At 36.2% G+C, this 26,506-nt stretch overlaps 1 protein-coding gene and 1 long non-coding RNA gene across 6 annotated transcripts in view; one reads left to right on the top strand and one right to left on the bottom strand.

Moving 5' to 3' along the window:
* LOC149802322 (radical S-adenosyl methionine domain-containing protein 1, mitochondrial-like) overlaps positions 1-26,506 on the top strand; it is a 149,205-nt gene that overhangs the window by 37,320 nt on the left and 85,379 nt on the right. For all 5 annotated transcript variants that reach the window (XM_089951537.1, XM_089951536.1, XM_089951535.1 and 2 more), the window contains 3 exons: positions 5,516-5,568; positions 9,435-9,541; positions 14,377-14,509. In XM_089951537.1, coding sequence (XP_089807663.1) covers positions 5,516-5,568; positions 9,435-9,541; positions 14,377-14,509 — 293 coding nt within the window. The remainder of the gene's footprint in view (positions 1-5,515; positions 5,569-9,434; positions 9,542-14,376; positions 14,510-26,506) is intronic.
* Positions 20,290-26,506, bottom strand: part of LOC149802323 (uncharacterized) — a 91,182-nt gene continuing 84,965 nt past the window's right edge. Inside the window, exon 3 of the long non-coding RNA XR_016420022.1 lies at positions 20,290-21,763. This is a non-coding gene — a long non-coding RNA (uncharacterized LOC149802323). The remainder of the gene's footprint in view (positions 21,764-26,506) is intronic.

Here is a 26,506-nt window from a genome sequence, read left to right as displayed (position 1 = left end):
GCAAGGAAAGAATTGCACTGCTCAGCCCAGAGTAGCATGATGTTTCCTTTTGCGAGGAAGTGCACCGCTCATCTCTGCAGAGCATGTTGTATCATGACTAGACAATGTGTCATGTACCATAACCATGCCCTCTGACACAAGACCTATTTCTCAGCAAGGGAAAATGTAATTCATGTTGACCTTGCCCTCTGACACAAGGCCTGTGTCTCAGCAAGGGAAAATGTAATTCATGTTGAACATGCCCTCTGACACAAGGCCTGGGTCTCACCAAGGGAAAATGCAATTCTGTTGACCATGCCCTCTGACACAAGGCATGGGACTCAGCAAGGGAAAATGTAATTCATGTTGACCATGCCTTCTGACACAAGGTCTTGGTCTCAGCAAAGGAAAATTTAATTCTGATGACCATGCCATCTCACAAGGCCTGGTTCTCAGTAAGGCATTGATCTCAGCAAAGGAAAACGTAATTCTGTTGACCATGCCCTCTCACACAAGACCTGGGTCTCAGCAAGGGAAAACTTAGTTCTGTTGACTATACCCTCAGACACAAGGCCTGAATCTTAGCAAAGGAAAATGTAATTCTGTTGACCATGCCCTCTCACACAAGGCATGGGTCTCAGCAAGTGAAAACATAATTCTGATGACCATGCCTTCTGTCTGACACAAGGCCTGGGTCTCAGCAAGGGAAATGTAAATCTGTTGACCATACTGTCTGACACAAAGCCTGGGTCTCAGCAAGGGAAAATGTAATTCTGATGACCATGTCCTCTTACACAGGGCCTGGGTCTCAGCAAGGGAAAATGTAATTCATGTTGACCATACCTTCTGACACAAGGCCTGGGTCTCAGCAAGGGAGAATGTAGTTCATATTGACCATGCCCGCTGACACAAGGCCTGGGTCTCAGCAAGGGAAAATGCAATTATGTTGACCATGCCCTCTAACACAAGGTGTGGGACTCAGCAAGGGAAAATGTAATTCATGTTGACCATGCCTTCTGACACAAGGTCTTGGTCTCAGCAAAGGAAAATTTAATTCTGATGACCATGCCATCTCACACAAGGCCTGGGTCTCAGCAAGGCATTGGTCTCAGCAAAGGAACATGTAATTCTGTTGACCATATCCTCTCACACAAGGCCTGGGTCTCGGCAAGGGAAAATATAATTCTGATGACCATGCCCTCTCACACAAGGCCTGGGTCTCAGCAAAGAAAAACAATTATGTTGACCATGCTCTCTCACACAAGGCCTGGGTCTCAGCATGGGAAAACGTAATTCTGATGACCATGCTCTCTCACACAAGGCCTGGGTCTCAGCATGGGAAAATTAATTCATGTTGACCATACCCTCTCACACAAGGCCTGGGTCTCAGCAAGGGAAATGTAAATCTGTTGACCATACCCTCTCACACAAGGCCTGGGTCTTAGCAAGGGAAAATGTAATTCTGATGACCATGCCCTCTCACACAAGGCCTGGGTCTTAGCATGGGAAAATTAATTCATGTTGACCATGCCTTCTGACACAAGGCCTGGGTCTCAGCGAGGGAAATGTAAATCTGTTGACCATACCCTCTGACACAAGGCCTGGGTCTCAGCAAAGGAAAATGTAATTCTGATGACCATGTCCTCTCACACAAGACCTGGGTCTCAGCAAGGGAAAATGTAAAGCTGTAGATCATGCCTTCTCACACAAGGCCTGGGTCGCAGCAAGGGAAAATGTAAAGCTGTTGATCATGCCTTCTAACTCAACGCCTGGGTCTCAGCAAGGGAAAATATAAATATGTTGACCATACCCTCTGACACAAGGCCTGGGTCTCAGCAAGAATAAATGTAATTCTGATGACCATGCCCTCTCACCCAAGGCCTGTGTCTCAGCAAGGGAAAATGTAATTATGTGACCAGTAGCCTTGTCTGACTTTTGCACAGCAAGAAATATTGTAATGACACTTTAATCAGTTGTATATAATATAAAGTCAGCATGTCACATGCCATAGCTACATCACCAGCATCCAGATAATAAGCAAGGGAAAATGTTATTCTGTGATCATGTCCTCTCACACAAGGCCTGTGTCCCAGCTAGAAAAAATGTAATTCTGTGACCCTCTCACATAAGGTCTGAGTCTCAGCAAGGGATAAGAGACAATGTTATTCTGTGGCAATGCCCTCTCATGCAAGATCTGGGTCTCAGCAAGGAAAAATGTTATTCTGTGACCATGCCTTCTCACACAAGGTCTGGGTCTCAGCAAGGAAAAATGTTATTCTGTGACCATGCCTTCTCATGTAAGGTCTGGGTTTCAGCAAGGAATACAATAATGTTATTCTGTGATTTTTATCTTGTCCAGAGTATATCGTTCATTCATCCAATTTTTCAGACATTAAGAAATAATTACTTTTCTCAGTGTGTGAATAGTTGGAATTATCAAATGGAAATGATAATTTTTCCAAACTATTTTTTCTGGAAAATTGGTATCTGTTGTGTTCAGTTATGTCCTATATCTTCAGTCATTAATACCTATCAAAAGTAGTTGAGGTACACTAGGTTGCATTGTACATGATAATGTATTAGTGTTTCTTTTATTGGTGAAGACCACTTGTTGTAGTTCTGGTGTTAATTTTCTTTTTGTTTATGTAAAGATACTGGTATTGGAGATGTACTGTATACATCATTACTAATTCATGTGTAATGTACCTTAGCTTTGATACTGCTGTCAAATCAAAGGCACAGTAAGGGAGAAAAAAAATTCATTGACTTGTATCCATGGCTAGAATATAACTTTTGAACCTCTGACTGCATTTTAATTAAACTTGAAACAGTTATTTATGATGATTAAACAAAGGAGTCAGATACCTTAGCCCTGCCCCCTACTCAAGGTCAAGGTCATAAGAAGGGAAAATTTAAATTGGTGACCTATCAATGTGTGGGTATAACGTTTATATATTTTAGTGAAATGTTTGCCTGTTATATATCATCATATACCCTTTTGAAGATATTTGAGTGAAACTTAGCCAGTTATATATCTTGTTGGTTGTTTGACTAGTTTTGAACTAAACTTTTCACACCATATTGGCTATATCATGCAGAGGAAATGAGAGCTAAATATTTTTCTCAAGGACACACTGAGGCAGCTGGTGCAGGCTACCCCTTCTTGACAGTGTCTTGCATATACAGTCGTATCTTGAAACTCGGTGTTAAAGTTACAATAAGGGATACTCTGGTTTGTCTCCTTACTAGGGCTATCACTTATTAACTGCTACAGATGGGTTTATGAAGCTTTATGTTTACATTTTATTACAATGGTCAAGTCCACAGCTAAAAGATGAGGATCATTAGTAATGAAAAATTCAATGAGACAGTCAAAAGATGAGGGTCATTAATAATGAAAAATTCAATGAGACAGTCAAAAGATGAGGGTCATTGGTAATGAAAAATTCAATGAGACAGTCAAAAGATGATGGTCATTAATAATGAAAAATTCAATGAGACAGTCAAAGATAAGGGTCATTAATAATGAAAAATTCACTGAGACAGTCAAAAGATGAGGGTCATTAATAATGAAAAATTCAATGAGACAGTCAAATGATGAGGGTCATTGGTAATGAAAAATTCAGTGAGACAGTCAAAAGATAAAGCCCATAAGTAATGAAAAATTCAATGAGACAGTCAAAAGATGAGGGTCATTAGTAATGAAAACTTAATGAGACAGTTTTGATGAAGGTCATTAGTGATGAAAAATTCAATGAGACAGTCAAAAGATGAGGGTCATTAAATAATGAAAAATTCATTGAAACAGTCAAAAGATGGTCATTAGTAATGAAAAATTCAATGAGACAGTCAGAAGTTGAGGGTCATTATTAATGAAAAATTCAGTGAGACAGTCTAAAGGTGAGGGTCATTAGTAATGAAAAATTCAATGCGACTGTCAAAAGATGAAGCCCATAAGTAATGAAAAATTCAATGAGACAGTCAAAAGATGAGTGTCATTAGTTCAAAAGATGAGTGTCATTAGTAATGAAAAATTCAGTGAGACAGTCAAAAGATAAAGCCCATAAGTAATGAAAAATTCAATGAGGCAGTCAAAAGATGAGGGTCATTAGTAATGAAAACTTAATGAGACAGTCAAAAGATGAAGGTCGATAGTGATGAAAAATTCAGTGAGACAGTCAAAAGATGAGGGTCATTAAATAATGAAAAATTCATTGAGACAGTCAAAAGATGGTCATTAGTAATGAAAAATTCAATGAGACAGTCAGAAGTTGAGGGTCATTATTAATGAAAAATTCAGTGAGACAGTCTAAAGATGAGGGTCATTAGTAATGAAAAATTCAATGAGACAGTCAAAAGATGAAGCCCATAAGTAATGAAAAATTCAATGAGACAGTCAAAAGATAAGGGTCATTAATAATGAAAAATTCAATGAGACAGTCAAAAGATGAGGGGCATTAATAATGAAAAATTCAATGAGACAGTCAGAAGATGAGGGGCATTGGTAATGAAAAATTCAATGAGACAGTCAAATGATAAAGCCCATAAGTAATGAAAAATTCAATGAGACAGTCAAAAGATGAAGGTCGTTAGTGATGAAAAATTCAGTGAGACAGTCAAAAGATGAGGGTCATTAGTAATGAAAAATTTAATGAGACAGTCAAAAGATGAAGGTCGTTAGTGATGAAAAATCCAATGAGACAGTCAAAAGATGAGGGTCATTAAATAATGAAAAATTCATTGAGACAGTCAAAAGATGGTCATTAGTAATGAAAAATTCAATGAGACAGTCAGAAGTTGAGGGTCATTATTAATGAAAAATTCAATGAGACAGTCAAAAGATGAGGGTCATTAAATAATGAAAAATTCAATGAGACAGTCCAAAGATGAGGGCCATTAATAATGTAAGGGCAGCAAGACATGCACAGCATGTGCTGTTTGTGGTACTTAGATTTTAAAGCTGCATGTTACATTTTTCTCCTATTGTGATTATTTCAAAAGACATGTATTTGATTCCAAAACTGCTTGGTAAATTGGTAGGTTTTTCATCTGAAAACACCCTCCTTACTTTTGGGAAGTTTCTATGATATGGTTGATACCTAATATGATGGGCTTTAACAACAAGTAGCATACACTATAATGTTTTCTGTGCTCCTGTAAATATTATGTCAGATTTTTAATTTAGAATTCTAGAATAACATTTAGCAGTATATTTAGATTGGTATCTCCCAGCTATTGGTTAAATGTACTTTAGTAACTTGCTGCCAAAGAAATGTAAATCAGAAAGTACAACTGCAGATAGGTTATTTTTAACATTTTCTGTCAAACACTTATCAAAACCTGCATCATTTCCATTTTAAATTAGTACTTGTATAGGTTATTTTAACACGTTCTCTAAAACATTTGTCAAAACCTGCATTCTTTCCATTTTAAATTAATAGTAATTTTTTAAGATTGCAGCTTGGATGCATGAAACATGATTGATTTTGCTTTGCCATTACTTACTAAATGAATCTACCCATTTTTTCATCATCAGTGGCCTTACTGTGCAAAAAGATGTACCTACTGCAACTTTAACAAATATATTAGGTAAGTAATAGCACTTGACTTAAGTGAAACACCTATTTACAAAGGAGATACAGTCCACATTCCTTGGAGTGATCAAGATTTTTTCCAGCCATTTTGTTGCAATAACGAATGTTGTAAACATCGTACCTTTAATTTATTGTATTTGTCATGTAGAAATGAAAAGAATTAGAAATATGTCTTATTATTGTCTTGTAGAAGTAAGAAGAATTAGTCAGAAAAATTTTGTCTCAGTAAAAATGAGAAGAATTGTTGTTTTAGGGTTTAATGCCATTTTTCAGCACACGATAGGTTATACATGGCGGCCAGTATCAATGGTGGAGGAAGAACCCGGGAAAACCCTGGAAAGAACCACCGACCAACGAGAAGCTACTGGCAAGCTTTCTCACATACCCACATTGGTTGAGCCTGAGACTCAAACCCACGCAGACAGAGGTGAGATGGCAATGATCCGTAACAGAGAGTGCTTTAGACCACTCAGCCACTCAGGGGCCCATGAGAAGAATTAGTCAGAAATATGTCTTATTAGTGTCTTGTAGAAATAAGAAAAATTAGTCAGAAATACGTATTTTTACTGTCTCAGTAGAAATGAGAAGAATTAGTCAGAAATGTCTCTTTACTGTCTGTGGAAATTAGAAGAATTAGAAATGTGTCTTTTTACTCTCTCAGTAGAAATGAGAAGAATTAGTCAGAAATACGTATTTTTACTGTCTCAGTAGAAATGAGAAGAATTAGTCAGAAATGTCTCTTTACTGTCTGTGGAAATTAGAAGAATTAGAAATGTGTCTTTTTACTCTCTCAGTAGAAATGAGAAGAATTAGTCAGAAATATGTCTTTTTACTGTCTTGTAGAGATGAGAAGAATTAGTCAGAAATACGTCTTATTATTGTCTTGTAGAAATGAGATGTATTAATTAGAAATATCCTTCTGCATAAATATTATTGTCATTGTTTTTCAAAATCTAATACATATCTTCCTACATTTAAAAGTGATTTTTTTTTTCTGCAAATGTTCATGTTAATGATATATACCCAGTTAAAGTAAGATCAAATTTACCATTCACTATACATTTTCTATTGTTACCTGAATATTCCTTTGTAATGTATGTTTTTTTAATGAAAGTTGACTTATTGGATGCAGGATTGGGCTTGTACTGGTCTCAGACTCCTGTAGCCAGATTTGCTGCCATTAAACCAATTTATTTTTAATATTTCCCCATTTTTGTGCCAGATTTCTCACATTGTCAGGGTTGCATCTAGGAGGTGCAATTGTGAAAATCCCCCCACCCCCCAGTAAGATTTCCTGCAAAAAATTTCAATTCTATTCAGGAAAATTCAGACAAAATATAAGTGTGAACGTTTTTTTCTAGAATGCACTTTTTTAAAATTTATTTTTTTGTGTGTAAAATTCTAGTTGTCTCGCTCAGCAGATACATTATATGGAGCAGTAAAATCAAAGTGTCAAGTTGAAGTTCCTGGCTTTATGATCTCCAAAAAATCTGTCTGGAAAATTTACTCCAACTTGGTAGTGCAAAAAGTAAAGAGTATGCCAGCTTTGAGTATGTTTGTACTTGATTCCTCTGGTGGCCTAGTGGTTAGAGTGTCTGCCTCGGAAGTGGGAGGTTGTGGGTTCGAACCCCAGCCAAGTCGTACCAAGGACTTTAAAAAATGGTACTAACAGCTGCCTCTCTAGGCGCTCGGCATTAAGAGGTTAGTGTTAGGACTGGTCATCCCTATTGTCAGGATAATGTGACTGGGCGGGACATCATGCTACATGTCTGGGGCATGATGCCCCAGTGCTAGACATCACTATAAACTGCCACACTGCAGACATCGTAGTGATGTGGCTGAATTTTTTTTAAAGCTACAATAAAAATACTAATAACACACTGTACCTGACTCCAAATTTTGTCCCTCTTAGAAATGTGTATAACGGTCATATTTAATGTAAATTTTTTAAGGGTTGACACATAAATATAAACAGCTTGTTTGAAACATAACTGTAATGTAGTTGTCCTTGTATAGTTAACAAATAGAAGGTGATCAGTATATAAAGTTAAAGCTGCTAATTTACTCAGTGTTGAGGCAGTTTACGAGTGCTGAGCCATATTGTAAGTCATGTTGCATACAGGTTAAATTAATTATGAACATATACAATACAGCATTAATAAACTATTTATCAAATGTTCGAGTATCTGGGGCTACCTTGAGTATCTGAGGCTCTCAATAGCATTCATATTTATAATTGAGTGATCAGGTTGTTAATTGTTGAGCAAGTTAAATTATGAACATATTTGGATCAGGTTGTTAATAACTGTTGGACAAGTTAAATTATTAACATTATTTGGATCAGGTTGTTAATAACTGTTGGACAAGTTAAATTATGAACATTATTTTGGATCAGGTTAAATAACTGATGGACAAGTTAATTTATCAACAATATTTGTATGAGGTTAAGTAACTGGGATGAGTTAATTTATGAACATTATTTGGATCAAGTTGTAAAATAACTGTTGGACAAGTTAAATTATTGACATTTTCTATCAGGTTGCTAAATAACTTATGAATGAGTAAATTATGAACATTATTTGGATCAGGTTGTTAAATAACTTGGATAAGTTAAGTTATTGACATTATTTGGATCAGGTTTTTAAATATTGGACGAGTGAAATTATAGAAATTATTTTGGATGAGGATGTTAAATAACTGTTGGACGAGTTAAATTATTTACATTATTTTTGGATCAGGTTAAATAACTGCTAGATGAGTTAAATTATGCACATTATTTGGATCACGTCAAATAACTGTTGGACGCGTTCAATTATTTACATCATTTTGGCTCAGGTTGTTAAATAACTCTTGGATGAATGAAATTATTGACATTATTTTGGATCAGGTTGTTAAATTACTTGGATTTAAATGATTCACATTATATTGGATCAGGTTGTTCAGTAACTGTTGGATGAATTAAATTATTGACATTATTTTGGATCAGGTTGTTAAATAATTGTTGGATCAGTTAAATTATGCACACTGTTTGGGTGAGTTTGTTAAATAACTTGGATGATTTGAATAATTCACATTATTTTGGATCAGGTTGTTCAATAACTGTTGGATGATTTGAATAATTCACACTATTTTGGATCAGGTTGTTCAATAACTGTTGGATGAGTTAAATTATTGACTTTATTTTGGATCAGGTTGTTAAATAAGTGTTGGACAAGTTAAATGAAAATATAAGCATGTCAGTCTTGGAATTATCTGCCAACTTTTACAGTGATTTGCATTGTTTTCTCTGTTGGCATAGTTAGAATTAGAGTTAATATTTCTTTATTTGTGCTGTACCATTTGCATGGTCGACATTACGTTGATCTTTGGTTTCATTATCAAACCAAAAGTGTCAAGTCATCTTTTCTGTTCAGCTGATCTTAGGTCATGTGCACCCAAATTTGAAAGATCTTTTCTGAGTATGAGGACAACTTCTTAACTTTACCAAAAACACATGGTTATAGTTGTACTTTTAGGCTCAATTAGAATAACCCTGCCAGCCCCTGGGGGCTGTAGCCCACATAAATTGGGAACAAGTGAACTAGATCTTGTAAGCCTTCATAAGATTTCGGCTAAATAGCTTGGAAGAACTTTATACTAGAACCAAAATTTGATGTAAATATTAAGAACATCGAGTTCAGATTAAAGTTTTCAACACTTTCTGGGGAAACTTTTTTTCTTATGGCTTCAGTTAAATTTAGAACTTTAAAATGTGAATATCGAGCCAGGCATTATAAATGCACAGTATTGTTCAGGGTCACCCATAACTAGTGGATACATTGCTTTTCTTATTTCGATTTGTTTCTTCTTGATAATTTTCAGTGAATCTGTTGACCATGACCGAATGGCTCGGTGTCTTGAGACAGAAACAAGAACATTACTAAAACTCAGTGGGGTCAAGCAGATCAACTCTATCTTTTTTGGAGGAGGTAAGATTTTCTCCCCCTCCTCTCATAATTGTTCATTTGAGCCTCATTGAAATGTGGAAGTGTATTTTAATAATTGAGTTGAAGTGCATAATTATAGATATAAATTTGCAACAGTAAATTCCTTGCCCTGTTTGCAGCATAGTTGTAGTATGCATGTAGTTAATTTTACACAGTGAACTTCATATAGATGTACAGGATATCTCCAAAGTGGATTACCTGATATCCTTTTTAGATATACAGGATATCTACAAAGTGGATTACCTGATATCCTTTTTAGATGTACATGATATCTGCAAAGTGGATTACTCAATATCCAGTTTACTTGTACAGGATATTGGCAAAGTGGATTACCCAATATCCATTTTAGATGTACAGGATATCTGCAGAGTGGATTACCCAATATCCAGTTTAGTTGTACAGGTTAACTGCAAAGTGAATTACCACATATCTATTCCAGATGTGTGGAATAACTTATTACAGCTCTATCATCTTAATAGAAAAGAGCGAAAACCAACAAGTTTTGTAAAATTCAACAAATAATTTATTTCCTTTGAACAAAAAAAGTGAAAATTTAAAAAGAATTTAACAGTTTGCAAATTAAATCGCAAGTAGTCCAAAAAGTTCTATCACCAGTCCTAATGAATAAAGTTCTAATTAAATTCGTGATGTTCTAAATAAGATCCAGTGCTGATGGCATCATTGTGTCTTTAGTCTTGAATGAATTATAAATAGGTACCAGTGCCCTGATGTGTGATGATGTGCTCACATTCTTCCTGTTAATAAAAATATGAAGTCTGAATTCACTATAATTTCAGATCTATGTTTCTGCTCAAGAATAATATTAGGAACACTTTTTAGTTCCAGAGAATAGTAATCAGTCAAAGTACTGAACAAAACAATACAAATGATTATGCCTCAAGACCTTACAGCACAAATGAATAATTTTTAGATTATAAAGTCCTCTGCCTGACCCACCAGTAGGTTACAATTAGCATTTTCTAGAAATACTATGATGTAATGGAATTTTCCATTCTAGAACATTCCATATACATTCCAAGTCCTCAACAAGATAAAATCTGTTACTAGAATTATAGAATGTGGTGAACATTAGGTAGGTTAGGTATTTATTTGGGGTAACTATGACCCACACCCAAATAAATGTTTACTGCTGTTGATAATTATCCTAAAATTTATCCCACACTCATAGAGAAAGTATTAGCTATGTATTATTTGTTTACAAAATAAAAATGCCATGTGTCTCTTGTCAGGAGCACACTGAACTTGATTTTGGACGAGGTCAAAAACAAGACTCAATTATAACTTATCATGGAGAAAAAAATAACAAATGTAAAATTAAATATACAATACAAACTGCAATGTGAATTTCCACATTATCCATTCCAGATATACAGGATAACTACAAAGTAGATTATGCCTATCTATTCCACACATGCGGGTTAACTGCAAAGTGAATTACCACATATCCATTCCATATGTACAGGTTAATTGCAAAGTGAATTACCACATATCTATTCCATATGTGCAGGTTAATTGCAAAGTCAATTACCACATATCTATTCCACATGTGCAGGGTAACTGCAAAGTGAATTACCACATGTAACTGGTAATTGTCCTTTTAGAGGATATGCTCACGTGTCTGTTTTCCTTCATCTGAACTTAAATATTTATCACATGACTATAGTTATGTATGCTAATATGCCCATATCATAATTTTATATGTAGTACAGAGAGCCCAAGTGGTCTAAAGCGCTCATCGTTACGGATCACTGCCATCACACTCGAGTCTTGGGCTTGACCAATGTGGGTATGTCAGAAAGCTTGCCGGTAGCTTCTCATGGGTCGGTGGTTCTTTCCGGGGTTTTCTCGGGTTCATCCTCAACCATTTATATTGTGTGCCATGTATAGCCTGTCTTGTGCTGAAAAATGGCATTAAACTCTTATTTATATTTGATTGAATTTATATTTAATTTAATTTTATTGTCTGTTTCTAAGTTTTAGATTTGTTTATTTATTTCATAACAAACTATAGTAATGTAATTTTGTTAACTGGAATTTGACATTTTCAGGAAATTAGTTTGACCTGACTGTTTTGTCGTAAACACAGAACTTTGTATCTTAAAGCTGACCTAGTTCCTGGCCTTGACTCAAAATCAGTAAAGAACCTTTTTTATTGTGTGATTAATAGAATGAGGGATTTGTAGTTAAATTGAGGCTGTACTGGAATATGTGACCTTAGACATGTAAAAAACTTATACTTTGTTCTGGAAAGTGATCATGTGACCCTCATATGGGTATCTATTTTGCGTCTTACTTAGACTGTATAACCTTTGCCTACAGAGAATTTAGTTAGTTGGGATTCTAAACACTGGGACATAAGGTGTTTTGTTTTTTCCTGTTATGACCAGTTGTTATTTTTAAATTTTCCTGAAATTGTTTGGATTCTAAAAGATTAATTCTTTTTCCTAGAAATATTTGAGTGCTCATACAGAATTCTTGGACAAAGACATTTCTTGAAATTTTATTCGAAAGTTCGAACACCAGAATATTGTTTGAGGATCAACAAAGAATTGCAGACACTTGTAACAGCACTATACTGGCTTTTTCATCGGGACTTGAACTTGAATTCATTAGGTCATTTCATTACTAGGACTTTTAAAATTTAATTCGTGGGTTATTTTTGAATTATTTCTGGATTTGATTTCTAAAAACCGTAAGTTCTTATTTTATCATATTTACATTGTTTTTGCAGGGAAATAAATTATTTGTTAAATTTTTCAAAGCTTGTTGTTTTCACTGTTTCTTTGTTATTGTTTATTAGAGCCTAAACACATAACATAAGTCCCTATAAAAACAACAACAAAGTACGTACATATCATTATTCATAGCAAATGAAATGATGTGTGATGCACATTGTGATATTGAACTTGCAGTGTGACCTTCATCATGATGCCGTAAATTTGCAATCATGGCAAACTTCTTGATTATCAAGACTCTTGTAAATTTCCAGATGCAAGACTTGTATATATTCTTAAATGTACAGACCATGTTCCACACAGTGGCCTCCTGTTGGAACTCATTTGATGGTATTTTGATGTGCTTACCACATGGTGACCTGCTGTTGGAAATTACTTGATGTTATTTGGATATGCTTCCCACATGGTGACCTGCTGTTGGACATTACTTGATGTTGTTTGGATATGCATACCACACACTGACCTTCTGTTGGACCTCACTTGATGTTATTTGGATATGTATAACACACACAGTGACGTGCTGTTGGACCTGTCTTAATGTAATTTTGGATACGTATACCACACATCAGCTTGCTGTTGGACCTCGCTTTATGTTATTGGAATATGTATGCCACACATCAGCTTGCTGTTGGACCTTGCTTTATGTTATTGGAATATGTATGCCACACATCAGCTTGCTCTTGGACCTTTATGTTATTTGGATATGTGTACTGTTTATCATTATAAGAATGTTACTGAAAATTCTGGCAGTATCTATTAAACATGGTGCAGACCTGCCAACTCTTACCATTTTGCCATTTTACGAAAATTACCCTTAAAATACGGACTTATGTCATACTAGAAAAAACTATGGGAAAATGATTGTTGCCTAAAAATCCGGATAATTGGTTCATATGTGTTTTATTTGGATCCGGGTTTCATCTTAGAATTAGTGAAATTAGTTAGGGAACCAGATTAACTTTACAGCAGCACCCCAGATGCTTTAAACTGCACCTATTTGTTCATACGAAGCGTCTGCATTATCAAACTGTTGATTATAGAATTTTTAAAAATGGTATACAGAAAGCGATGCATGTTTAAGACAAAAGAGAAAATAAGCTTCTTGAAAAGTGTTAATAATCAACACAGAAGAATAAAAAGGAGTATTCAGATTCTTGTGAATAACAGCTAAAAAGGACACAATTATGTTTATTGGACATCACATGTTAATTTGAGTATGTCTCGTGGCGGGAGATATAATTACCATCATCATGTAAAATGGAAAAGAATTTCCAAGAATTACATCATGCTGAGAGATAGCAACAATCCATTGAGCTGCATAGGGTTTGGAACATGAGTTTGTGCAACTGTACTAGTGGTAAATAAAGTCTACATGTACTTTACAAACTTTTCAGTTTAACATAATAATTATCCTTGATGCGTTCAACTTTTAATTACCTTTTCCAGCTTTACAATAGCAGTTATTGATATTTTGTTCCACCTTACTGAAAACTGGAAAATCTTATGGGAAAAAATCAACTGCCTTACTGAGATGGACTTGTCAGGTTTGGCATGGTGTATAATTTGCCATTCATGGGACTCTTGTGGTAATTTATATGCCAAATTTCTTATATGTATCATTATGTGCAGTGTTTTATTGTGCTGATACATCATCTCAATCCTGTATATTGGAGCAATGAATCAGAAATTAAGGTCTTCAGCCAAGTTTATGCATTGCTGTAAGAAATTTACAATAACGATGTGCAGCAAAGTAATTACAAAGTAATTATGTTAGGAAGCACAGCACATAACACAATTAGCATTGCTTTCGTTGACCCAACATTTAACAGTATTGCTTAGATTATGGACTGACCTTCTTGAATATTGTGTAATCTTGATAATTGTGTGTAATGATCCCAACCATATTTAGTTTCTCATTTTAAAAAAGCTTCAAAAGATTATGTCTGTTTCGACCTGCATGAATCCCCAGTGTGACAGTGCATAAATCAGATTGCCTAGCGACATGTATGCCTGTGAACATGACAAATGAGACCTGTTAGTTTGTTGTGTTGTCTTTTTCAGGAACACCCAGTTTGGCTCTTCCTAGTACAATAGAAAGAGTTATAAACACTGTCCATGATAATGTAACCTTTAAGCCTGGGTCAGAGGTCACACTGGAGGCTAACCCAACCAAACTGGAGACAGAAAGATTGAGGTAGATGTCGTAAGTTAGGAAAAGTAATCACACTTTGCCAAATGGGCTTAGTCTTAAACTCATTAAGTTTTGAAATTCCAGATTCTATACTTTTCTCCAGATATTTTCTTTCTTAGACAGCATTGTTATCTGAATGTTACAGTAAGCTTCTGTTGTTTGAATTTCCAAGTATATAAAGTGAAACCCCTCAAAATTGAACTCTCTCTCTCCCTTCCTCCAAGTATCCGTTGTTTTCATGTGACTTCACAAAACGTGTGTACTTCCATATCTGCCATTTTGATTCTCTAGCCATGCAAACCGGCACCAAATAACATTGTTCTTCCAACATAATTATCAAAGCACGTCGCATTTTGTGTGTAAGGATATCCTAATACATCATATTGTGTTGTGAATGTCAACAGCACTTGTCCTAATGCATGATTTTTCCCCATCTTTTCTTCAGGTAAAACATTGAAATTTCAACCATCCTTGTTATTCTTTCATAAACAAATAGATCCATCAATAAACAGACACATCAATCATTTGATTATAGTTCAAGTTAAAATGCCAATCATTACAATATAATTTCATATTAATAAAAGCATTTCAAGAATAATCGGTTTTGACATTTGGTACAAAGTCGTGCTTTGCTAGGCAAATGTTTCGTTTTAATACACTGAAGATGAAACTTCTTTGAACGGTTATCACTTACATTCATTCATCTCCACCACAGATACAATATTTGATTGTATTTTGTTAAAACTGGTTTGTCAGCTGTCTTTGGCACAAGCACATGTTTTTGCGAAAAGTATTTGTACATAACAGTTCTGGCATAATACACATGCAATGAAATTTTATTTCCGTAATTGTTATTGTATCCAGAAGATTATTGCCAGAATTACTCTTTCAAGGTGACAAGCTTAGGGACATCACACAAAATATTTTAGAAAAAAGACAATTTTGTCTGTTTGTATAAAAAAATAACTGCATTTCTGTTTGATAGCAATATGCACAATTACGGTTTAATTTCACTTTTCTGTCTTTCTACATAAGCAAGGGAACTTAGTTTTATTTTTATTTTTGTGCTATAAGGGCACATAATTTCAAGTATAATCTATGTATCATTTTGATTAAGTAAATATCCTTATCGACACCAAAATCAGATTATCTTGAATATACATGATGACGTGTTGATAAAGGTTTGTTAGGGACACAAATGGTGGCGCAAGGTATGTGTACATTGCATTTTGGGTATTTGCATACACAATCATGATGTCTATGAAAACAACCCATCTCTCTCTCTCTTTCTCTCTCTCTCTCTCGGTTACATAAGCATTTATTAAATGACATATTTTTCACATGTTAAACTCTCAGGAAACTAAAAACCTCTGAAAACTGAAAACTAGTCAGTAACCTAGTTCAAAAGCCATTACCCACAAGAAGGTCAACAAATGTTGCTTATGCCCATAGGTCAGTTGATGGTTACTTAAATGGGAGGTCCCTGTTTTATTTGCTCTCAAAACTTATTTCCCTTATCAATAATGTGCTTGCCTTCATGAAATTGACCATTACCAGACACGTTCCATGGGCCATCCACAAAGGACCAAATTCAGGATCCAGATCCAAGTAATTTATTTTCAAAATGAATCAGTTAATAACAATTTCAATGAAACTTGTATACACTAAGGAACCCCACAAGATGATGTGTAGGTTGCATGACTGGTCAGCATGCAAGTCCAAATTAGTGGTCTGGTTTTTATTTTAGTTAAAATGAAGGTTTTTGTAGGAGACCCATTGCAGTTATATCTAGTATTGATATGGTTGATTTAAATCTAGTATCAGTATCTTTGATGAAGCAACAGTAATTCAGTTGGGTCTTTACTCACCCTGGAGGAGATGGAATTCATTCCATCTCGTGACTTTGTTTACTTGGGGATGGATTAACTTTTAAACCTGAATTTAGTCCAGGTTCTGCTGGATCAGGTAGATTGAATCCTGGCACTTTTGGCAAAAGTTCGAGACTGCTTTAGAAACAATTTTAGCAATTTTGTTTGGAAATATACTAGATTTTCACTGAATGTTTATTGTATTACACATATATTTGATATATTATTGAGCAAATATTATATTGAATTATAGTCCAATGTAAGTGTTCTTTCTGTTCTCGGGTTAGAGGCCTATGACAGAAACGACAACTTTGGTCAAAATTTTGCACCAGGTCCAGTGTGAATGTGAAGCAGGAGTGTGTCCTCATGCTCAATGGTGCTGTACTTACAGCAGTATTTGATCTGTCATTTTGAAGATATTGTTTAATTCAGAAATTACAAACATTTCATCAGACAAAAAAGTACAAATGATCACCTATCAGAAGTAGAGACTTAAATATGGCAGGTGTTTATGAAATGACAAACTTGGACTTTGATCCACACCCTTAACAGTCAGAATAAGAAAAGATATCAAGACTTCTTCAGAAATGCTTGTTTGAATATGGAAGGAATTTCAGCAATGCCAGTTTTTCAACTTTTTGAACCAGCTAATGTTATTGCAGTTGCCAATGACCATGATTACTTTGAATTAACTCATGAAGATTATTTTCTTGAAGTAAACAATTTAATGTACATAGACATGGAAACAGCTATGACAGTTGAAAGAAACACATGTGATCAGAGTAAAAGTGCGATATGGAAGGAATAAAGGTTCATCAAATTTTGGGGGCATGTGTAAATTGACAGAGAAGACAGACAAAATAGCATTGGTCTATACATTTACAGAATATTAAAAGTTACGGGCACCAGCAACACTTCATGGTCAAAAATATGAAAGTATTGATGTCAGTAACTATATGAAGGTTACAAAAAGAGTGAACAGATGTGGAATGTACATTTGTGAAAAAAACTCCTTTTCTAGCTGCCTCAGCTGATGGTATTACACTGATGGTGGTATTACACTGATGGTATTCCACTGGATGGACTGCTCATTGAAGGGAAATGCCCTTTCTCAACCAAAGATAAACCCATCTGTGAAAAGATAAAAGAAAGATAGAGTTCATCTGCTATGTCAGTATTGTTGTCGATTACGATCTGTGTTTCATCTAGGTCAAAGTTAATATCTTATTCAGAGCAATAGTGCGGATGTTCGTTGGTTACTTTCTGGAAGAATATTCCTTTGGGGACTTCTTTTCAATGCATGATTTTGTCTTGATAAATTCTCTGGTGTTGGTTCCTTGGTCCATGTAAACACACTGCTGTTTTAATCAGTCTCTTGGAAAGAGGGGTTGTACCTAAAGTATAAATAAAAACATTATCCTTGATATACTTTTTAAAGTAATGCATTTATAATTTATAAACAAATTGTATCCACAATGTTATGAATAGATATCCAGATTTACATTACTTGACATAAAACCAATGCATTAGTGGGTCAGTGTGGTGCATCAGATGAAAATAAATTTACTGGAAATGTTTAAGTACAGTTCTTTTTAAACATTATTTAATAGCTACTTATATGAGATACCACTGCTGAACTATATTCAAAGGAAATGAGCAAAAATCAAACAAAAATAGCATACCATTGTATGGTTTCTTGAATGCAACCGTCTGCTGTGAAGCGCATTCTACAGACTACACTCAATGGTAGCAACTTTTTAAATGCATCCTTGACTTTTTGTATCACATGGATCCATTGTTTCCTCCATTTTCCCACAGGGAATGAATGTTCCCCACTATTGTGACAGCCAGGTACACAACAACACTGTCATTATTATAATTTAATGCTTTCAGCTTCTGACAGTTGTTTCTCACTTGACTGAATCACAATAGATTGCCCTGGTGAACGATAAAATCATTGTGGTTTCCAAACTTTGAGACCAGGTTTTTCTGTGGTGCCACCTATTGGGCAGATAACTGGCTGAGATCCCTTATTACCTTTGGACATCTCCACATGCACCTTATGCAGTTTCTCTTTCTCACAAGGTGAAAACTGCAGAGAGATGCTCTATTAGCTCAAATTCCTCAAGGACCGGAGTTCCTTCACCATTTGGGCTGATGGATCAATTGGGACAGACTCCTGATTGGGGTCCCCATGCAAGCACATTCCCATAACTCCTTTCTGTTTGCCAATATGATAGATTCTAGTTGTGGCACTCATTTGGAGCCAGAGGGCATAATTCTCCAGGGTCATTGGGATGGATTTTCACTCTATATCAACAACCTTTCAATAAAAAACATATTTCTAGCATCACAACAGTGAATTAATATTTGATGGGTCATGGTGTCTATCAACAATACATTCAGCATATCTCTGATGTCGAGGAGGTACATGTGCCCCATCTTTTTGCTTGGATTGGAGGTCTAGAACCTCCTCTGATGGGTAACCTCAGAGAACATCATCCTCCAAGTTTCCCACATTCCAAGGAAGAAAGACAATATGTCCAGGTCAGGCAAAATAGTCATCATGGAATGGACTTGACTGCTTCATAACAGAGTCCCTTTTCTTCTATGGGAAAAGCCTCTGGTGTACTTGTTTTCTACCAGGCTCAACAACGGACTTCCCCATGACGTTTCCCCAGTCCTAGACCAGAGAGCATGAGCAGTGGTAACATTCAGCTTTGAGTAGGATCATCTGTTCACGTATGCCTTCCCACAATTCCAACTGCTACATATACCTCAGTTCTGCAAAAGTCAGAACTACCACGGTTCATATTTTTCTCATAACCCACTGTGGTTGTGGTAATCATGGTTCAACGATCTTCTAATCCAGCTGATAGATCAACCGAAGTCTCTACCCCCACAGCAGGGATCTTCTGTCACTACACATGCTCCTTCCAACACAACAGACACATACTTGCCACTTTCATGCTTGGCTGATCTCAGGTCATCTATCTGTCAGAACAAGTTTTCAGGCCTTGTTGCCAGTTGCATCATTCAAGCCATGAGAGCTTCAACATCCAAGGTCTATAATTCCAGGTGGAGAATCTTCTGTGATTGGTGCGTTGTTCTGTATCAGCTATCAAGGGTTATAGGTCTGCCATTTCTAATGCAGATAAATTCTAAGGGCTTAGTGATTGGTTCAGTACCCACCTTTGCTGATGTCATTAAGTATTTTGAGCTGCAGAGACTTCTCTCCTGCTGTCATGTTCAGGTGGAATCTATCTTGTGTTTTATGATGCTTAATCAAAATGCCATTTGAACCATTGAGTGACACTTCTTTTGAGGACTTCCATTGAGACCGTGTTTTTACTCTCATTGGCTACTGCAAGAAGGTGCTGCAAGAATCATTCTTTGTTGACACTGGCTGTCTACGGTTTAATGGCAGTTACGATTCTGTTTACTTTGCCAATTGGATTTTTAGCCAAAAAATCTGCTACCTTGCATAGCTCCATCACCTATGGATTCCCATTCTCAGTTGAATACGTGCTGGATAAGAATGCATAGGAAACTTCTTTTCTCTCCTCATAAGGACTCCATTGATATTTTGGCCTCCACTATCACACAGTGGATTGTAACCACAATCAAAAGAGTTTATCAGTCTCTTACCAATAGAGACCTCTTTTATGACACTAAAGCAAGTGAGGTTCAAGCCATTGCTGCCTCATGGGCCTGTCTAAAGCAGTCTTCGTATAGGATGTCATGAAGGCAACATTTTGGCAATCCCATACTACCTTCTTCAGCTTCCACTCATGAGCACTTCAGAGTACCGGCATTTTCTCAGGGACCCATAGTTGTAGCACAACATGTGGCCCAGAGAAACAGCAATATTTTTTAAGTTGATCACTCCCTCAAATGGTGAGTGCGTTCCATTTTTCTGTTTTTATCAGTTTAACACCCTGGAGGAGATGGAATTCGTTCCATCTCGTGACTTTGTTTACTTGGGGATGGATTAACTTATAAACCTGAATTTAGTCCAGGTTCTGCTGGATCAGGTAGATTGAATCCTGGCACTTTTGGCAAAAGTTTGAGACTGCTTTAGAAACAATTTTAGCAATTTTGTTTGGAAATATACTAGATTTTCACTGAATGTTTATTGTATTACACATATATTTGATATATTATTGAGCAAATATTATATTGAATTATAGTCCAATGTAAGTGTTCTTTCTGTTCTCGGGTTAGAGGCCTATGACAGAAACGACAACTTTGGTCAAAATTTTGCACCAGGTCCAGTGTGAATGTGAAGCAGGAGTGTGTCCTCATGCTCAATGGTGCTGTACTTACAGCAGTATTTGATCTGTCATTTTGAAGATATTGTTTAATTCAGAAATTACAAACATTTCATCAGACAAAAAAGTACAAATGATCACCTATCAGAAGTAGAGACTTAAATATGGCAGGTGTTTATGAAATGACAGACTTGGACTTTGATCCACACCCTTAACAGTCAGAATAAGAAAAGATACCAAGACTTCTTCAGAAATGCTTGTTTGAATATGGAAGGTATTTCAGCAATGCCAGTTTTTCAACTTTTTGAACCAGCTAATGTTATTGCAGTTGCCCATGACCATGATTACTTTGAATTAACTCATGAGGATTATTTTCTTGAGGTAAACAATTTAATGTACATAGACATGGAAACAGCTATGACAGTTGAAAGAAACACATGCAATCAGAGTAAAAGTGCGACATGGAAGGAATAAAGGTTCATCAAATTTTGGGGGCATGTGTAAATTGACAGAGAAGACAGACAAAATAGCATTGGTCCATACATTTACAGAATATAAAAAGTTACAGGTACCAGCAACACTTCATGGTCAAAAATATGAAAGTATTGATGTCAGTAACTATATGAAGGTTACAAAAAGAGTGAACATATGTGGAATGTCATTTGTGAAAAAAAACTCCTTTTCTAGCTGCCTCAGCTGATGGTATTACACTAGATAGTATTACACTGATGGTATTACACTGATGGTGGTATTACACTGATGGTATTACACTGATGGTATTCCACTGATGGTATTCCACTGGATGGACTGCTCATTGAAGGGAAATGCCCTTTCTCAACCAAAGATAAACCCATCTGTGAAAAGATAAAAGAAAGATAGAGTTCATCTGCTATGTCAGTATTGTTGTCGATTACGATCTGTGTTTCATCTAGGTCAAAGTTAATATCTTATTCAGAGCAATAGTGCGGATGTTCGTCGGTTAGTTTCTCTAAGAATATTCCTTTGGGGACTTCTTTTCAATGCACGATTTTGTCTTGATAAACTCTCTGGTGTTGGTTCCTTGGTCCATGTAAACACAACTGCTGTTTTAATCAGTCTCTTGGAAAGAGGGGTTGTACCTAAAGTATAAATAAAAACATTATCCTTGATATACTTTTTAAAGTAATGCATTTTATAATTTATAAACAAATTGTATCCACAATGTTATGAATAGATATCCAGATTTACATTACTTTACATAAAACCAATGCATTAGTGGGTCAGTGTGGTGCATCAGATGAAAATAAATTTACTGGAAATGTTTAAGTACAGTTCTTTTTAAACATTATTTAATAGCTTACTTATATGAGATACCACTGCTGAACTATATTCGAAGGAAATGAGCAAAAATCAAACAAAAATAGCATACCATTGTATGGTTTCTTGAATGTAACCGTCTGTTGTGAAGCGCATTCTACAGACTACACTCAATGGTAGCAACTTTTTAAATGCATCCTTGACTCTTTGTATCACATGGATCCATTTTTCCTCCATTTTCCCACAGGGAATGAATGTTCCCCACTATTGTGACAGCCAGGTACACAACAACACTGGCATTATTATAATTTAATGCTTTCATCTTCTGACAGTTGTTTCTCACTTGACTGAATCACAATAGATTGCCCTGGTGAACGATAAAATCATTGTGGTTTCCAAACTTTGAGACCAGGTTTTTCTGTGGTGCCACCTATTGGGCAGATAACTGGCTAAGATCCCTTATTACCTTTGGACATCTCCACATGCACCTTATACAGTTTCTCTTTCTCACAAGGTGAAAACTGCAGAGAGATGCTCTATTAGCTCAAATTCCTCAAGGACCGGAGTTCCTTCACCATTTGGGCTGATGGATCAATTGGGACAGACTCCTGATTGGGGTCCCCATGCAAGCACATTCCCATAACTCCTTTCTGTTTGCCAACATGATAGATTCTAGTTGTGGCGCTCATTTGGAGCCAGAGGGCATAATTCTCCAGGGTCATTGGGATGGATTTTCACTCTATATCAACAACCTTTCAATAAAAAACATATTTCTAGCATCACAACAGTGAATTAATATTGGATGGGTCATGGTGTCTATCAACAATACATTCAGCATATCTCTGATGTCGAGGAGGTACATGTGCCCCTTCTCTTTGCTTGGATTGGAGGTCTAGAACCTCCTCTGATGGGTAACCTCAGAGAACATCATCCTCCAAGTTTCCCACATTCCAAGGAAGAAAGACAATATGTCCAGGTCAGGCAAAATAGTCATCATGGAATGGACTTGACTGCTTCATAACAGAGTCCCTTTTCTTCTATGGGAAAAGCCTCTGGTGTACTTGTTTTCTGCCAGGCTCAACAACAGACTTCCCCATGACGTTTTCCCAGTCCTAGACCAGAGAGCATGAGCAGTGGTAACATTAAGTTTTGGGTAGGATCATCTGTTCACGTATGCCTTCCCACAATTCCAGCTGCTACATATACCTCAGTTCTGCAAAAGTCAGAACTACCACGGTTCATATTTTTCTCATAACCCACTGTGGTTGCGGTAATCGTGGTTCAATGATCTTCTAATCCAGCTGATAGATCAACCCAAGTCTCTACCTCACAGCAGGGATCTTCTGTCACTACACATGCTCCTTCCAACACAACAGACACATACTTGCCACTTTCATGCTTGGCTGATCTCAGGTCATCTATCTGTCAGAACAAGTTTTCAGGCCTTGTTGCCAGTTGCATCATTCAGGCCATGAGAGCTTCAACATCCAAGGTCTATAATTCCAGGTGGAGAATCTACTGTGATTGGTGCATTGTTCTGTATCAGCTATCAAGAGTTATAGGTCTGCCATTTCTAACACAGATAAATTCTAAGGGCTTAGCGATTGGTTCAGTACCTACCTTTGCTGATGTCATCAAGTATTTTGAGCTGCAGAGACTTCTCTCCTGCTGTCATGTTCAGGTGGAATCTATCTTTGTTTTATGATCCTTAATCAAAATGCCATTTGAACCATTGAGTGACACTTCTTTTGAGGACTTCTATTGAGACCGTGTTTTTACTCTCATTGGCTACTGTAAGAAGGTGCAGCAAGAATCATTCTTTGTTGACACTGGCTGTCTACGGTTTAATGGCAGTTACGATTCTGTTTACTTTGCCAATTGGACTTTTAGCCAAAAAATCGGCTACCTTGAGTAGCTCCATCACCTATGGATTCCCATTCTCAGTTGAATACGTGCTGGAAAAGAATGCATAAGAAACTTCTTTTCTCTCCTCATAAGGACTCCATTGATATTTTGGCCTCCACTATCACACAGTGGATTGTCACCACAATCGAAAGAGTTTATCAGTCTCTTACCAATAGAGACCTCTTTTATGACACTAAAGCAAGTGAGGTTCAAGCCATTGCTGCCTCATGGGCCTGTCTAAAGCAGTCTTCGTATAGGATGTCATGAAGGCAACATTTTGGCAATCCCATACTACCTTCTTCAGCTTCCACTCATGAGCACTTCAGAGTACAGGCATTTTTCTCAGGGACCCATAGTTGTAGCACAACATGTGGCCCAGAGAAACAGCAATATTTTTTAAGTTGATCACTCCCTCAAATGGTGAGTGCACTCCATGTTTCTGTTTTTATCAGTTTAACACCTCGGCATAACCACCTAACAGTCAAACACATCATCACAATAGCTATGGATTAGTTATTGCTGTTATTAAAATATAGTTTTGGGAAGGGTGGATGGTTATTTCATTATGCAGTACTTACCCATAGCTATTGCTGAATGACCTCCCACTATATACTGCTCTCTTGGCATAATGTTGTCCAATGAAAAGATGACTGTTCTGCGCATGGTCATGCAAATTACATGAGTATATCATGTCTTATTGACAAATCACCACTCTGTAGGAGGATGTATTGACATTGAATGAACACAGTTTTTTGACAAGAAAAATTGAAAGTTGCAATATAGCAAATGGTAAGTATTGCATAACTATAATTAGTTTCCCCCACCAACTACATTTGCCATTGCAGATATGTTATGTAAGTTTCAGTTTTTCATGTATCCTTTCACACAGACATGCCAACTAACAAACACATTAATGTTTATTTATTTACCGAGATGCTGAATTGATACATACATTATGATTTAAACAGTGCTATTAAGAAACAGAGTCAGCTGAAATATTTTCCTCATAAAAAGATGAGAATCAGATCATATTGTTTTGGTAGCATTTCTGGTTCTGGCCTTGAGATGATAAAATTCTGATTTTGAATTTGATTTGCCAACACTAAATTTAAAGATCAACCTCTTGCTTAGAAGTTTTAGAGCTCCAGGCCATGTTTAAACACTGATTATCCTAACCATCAAATTAGACGTGTTGAAGTTATTCATGTTCCCTGTATTTTCCATTTCTTTAATAATATCCAAATCTTTGTCAATCAGAAATTGTTTCACTTGCTGTTTTGCCACGTGTATGCTATTTGACATCCTTCTATCTCTGGCATGTCTCCATGGTCAGAAAGCAGAATAGAAATTTTGTTTAAGACTCGTCAGATCTGAAAAGACGCGAGATAGGTATTTCATGTTATTCATAACTTTGTTTTACTCATCAATGCTGATATTAACAAATTAAAATCCAGTATTTTTTCATTCAAGTAGGTGATTTACTTGATAATTATCCGTATACATAATCAAGCATAAAAATGTATATTCAGTTGGATTAACCAATTAATAGCCAGTATTTGTAATTCAGAGATGTGATTTACTTGATAAAAATCAATATTGATCAACCAATTAAAAGAATTGATTTGGATGGATTGAATGTGGGTAAACATGTTTAGGGTTTGACACAAGATATTGTCCATTTATTTAACACAAGATTTGATTTAGCTCAAAATTATTATTATTTAATTGTTAACCCTTTACCCCATACAAGCGTCTTTGGACGCCTCTACTCCATTCGCATGGAAGCGCCTTTTGACGCCTCTACAAGATTCGCATAGAAGCGCCTTTTGACGCCTGTGGTAAATATCAGCCATTTTGAGCTAGTTTTCGTAGCGCCACCTTCGGGGAAAACCCCCCTATTACATACTACATTCATTTCTGCGAATGACAATTACGTCACATCACGTGGTTGCTATTCATGCACTGGTCGATATCTGCTATTTAAAGTAACTGGGTTGTAATCTCCACTCTCCAAAATGGCAGCCGTGGATTTCATTCAGTACGTACGAAGTTTTCACGATTAGAATAACAACCACGAAAGATTCAATAAATAAGGTAAAGTCTCTGATATTGATGTAGGCAGCAATTAGTTTTTATAAATTATCAAATTCAGATGACTTAGTGATATAGACGCACACGAAAACCTTGTAAATTTCGAGTATCGGAAATAGCAGCTACAGTTGGTCACGCGGCCTCACGGACATGACGGTGAACGAGTTCTCTCAAGATTTTGAAGCACATAAAAAAATTCTTCTGTGGAAAATAATTACACAGCTATAACAATCAGACATTACTCTTAAATTTTTCCACATATAATATATGTGTACCAAAAATGTAAAATGGTTAAAATTGTTATTAAATGTAACATACACTAAATTGCTTAACAGTTCACAGGCAGGATTTCATTCAGTACTTACGAAGTTTTCACGAGTAGAATCACAAACACGAAAGATTCAATAACCTTGGTAAAGGCTATGATATTTATGCAAGCAGCAATTAGTTTTTTATTGATTATCAAATTCCGATGACATAGTGATGTAGACGCAGACAAAAAACGTGTAAATTTCGAGTATGGGAAATGGCAGCTACGGTCGGTCACGCGGCCTCACTGACATGACGGT

Source organism: Sinohyriopsis cumingii, chromosome 3 (assembly GCF_028554795.1).
Source record: "Sinohyriopsis cumingii isolate HCF-2022 chromosome 3, ASM2855479v2, whole genome shotgun sequence".
Lineage (NCBI taxonomy): Eukaryota > Metazoa > Mollusca > Bivalvia > Unionida > Unionidae > Sinohyriopsis > Sinohyriopsis cumingii.
This window is presented reverse-complemented; position numbering and strand designations above follow the sequence as displayed.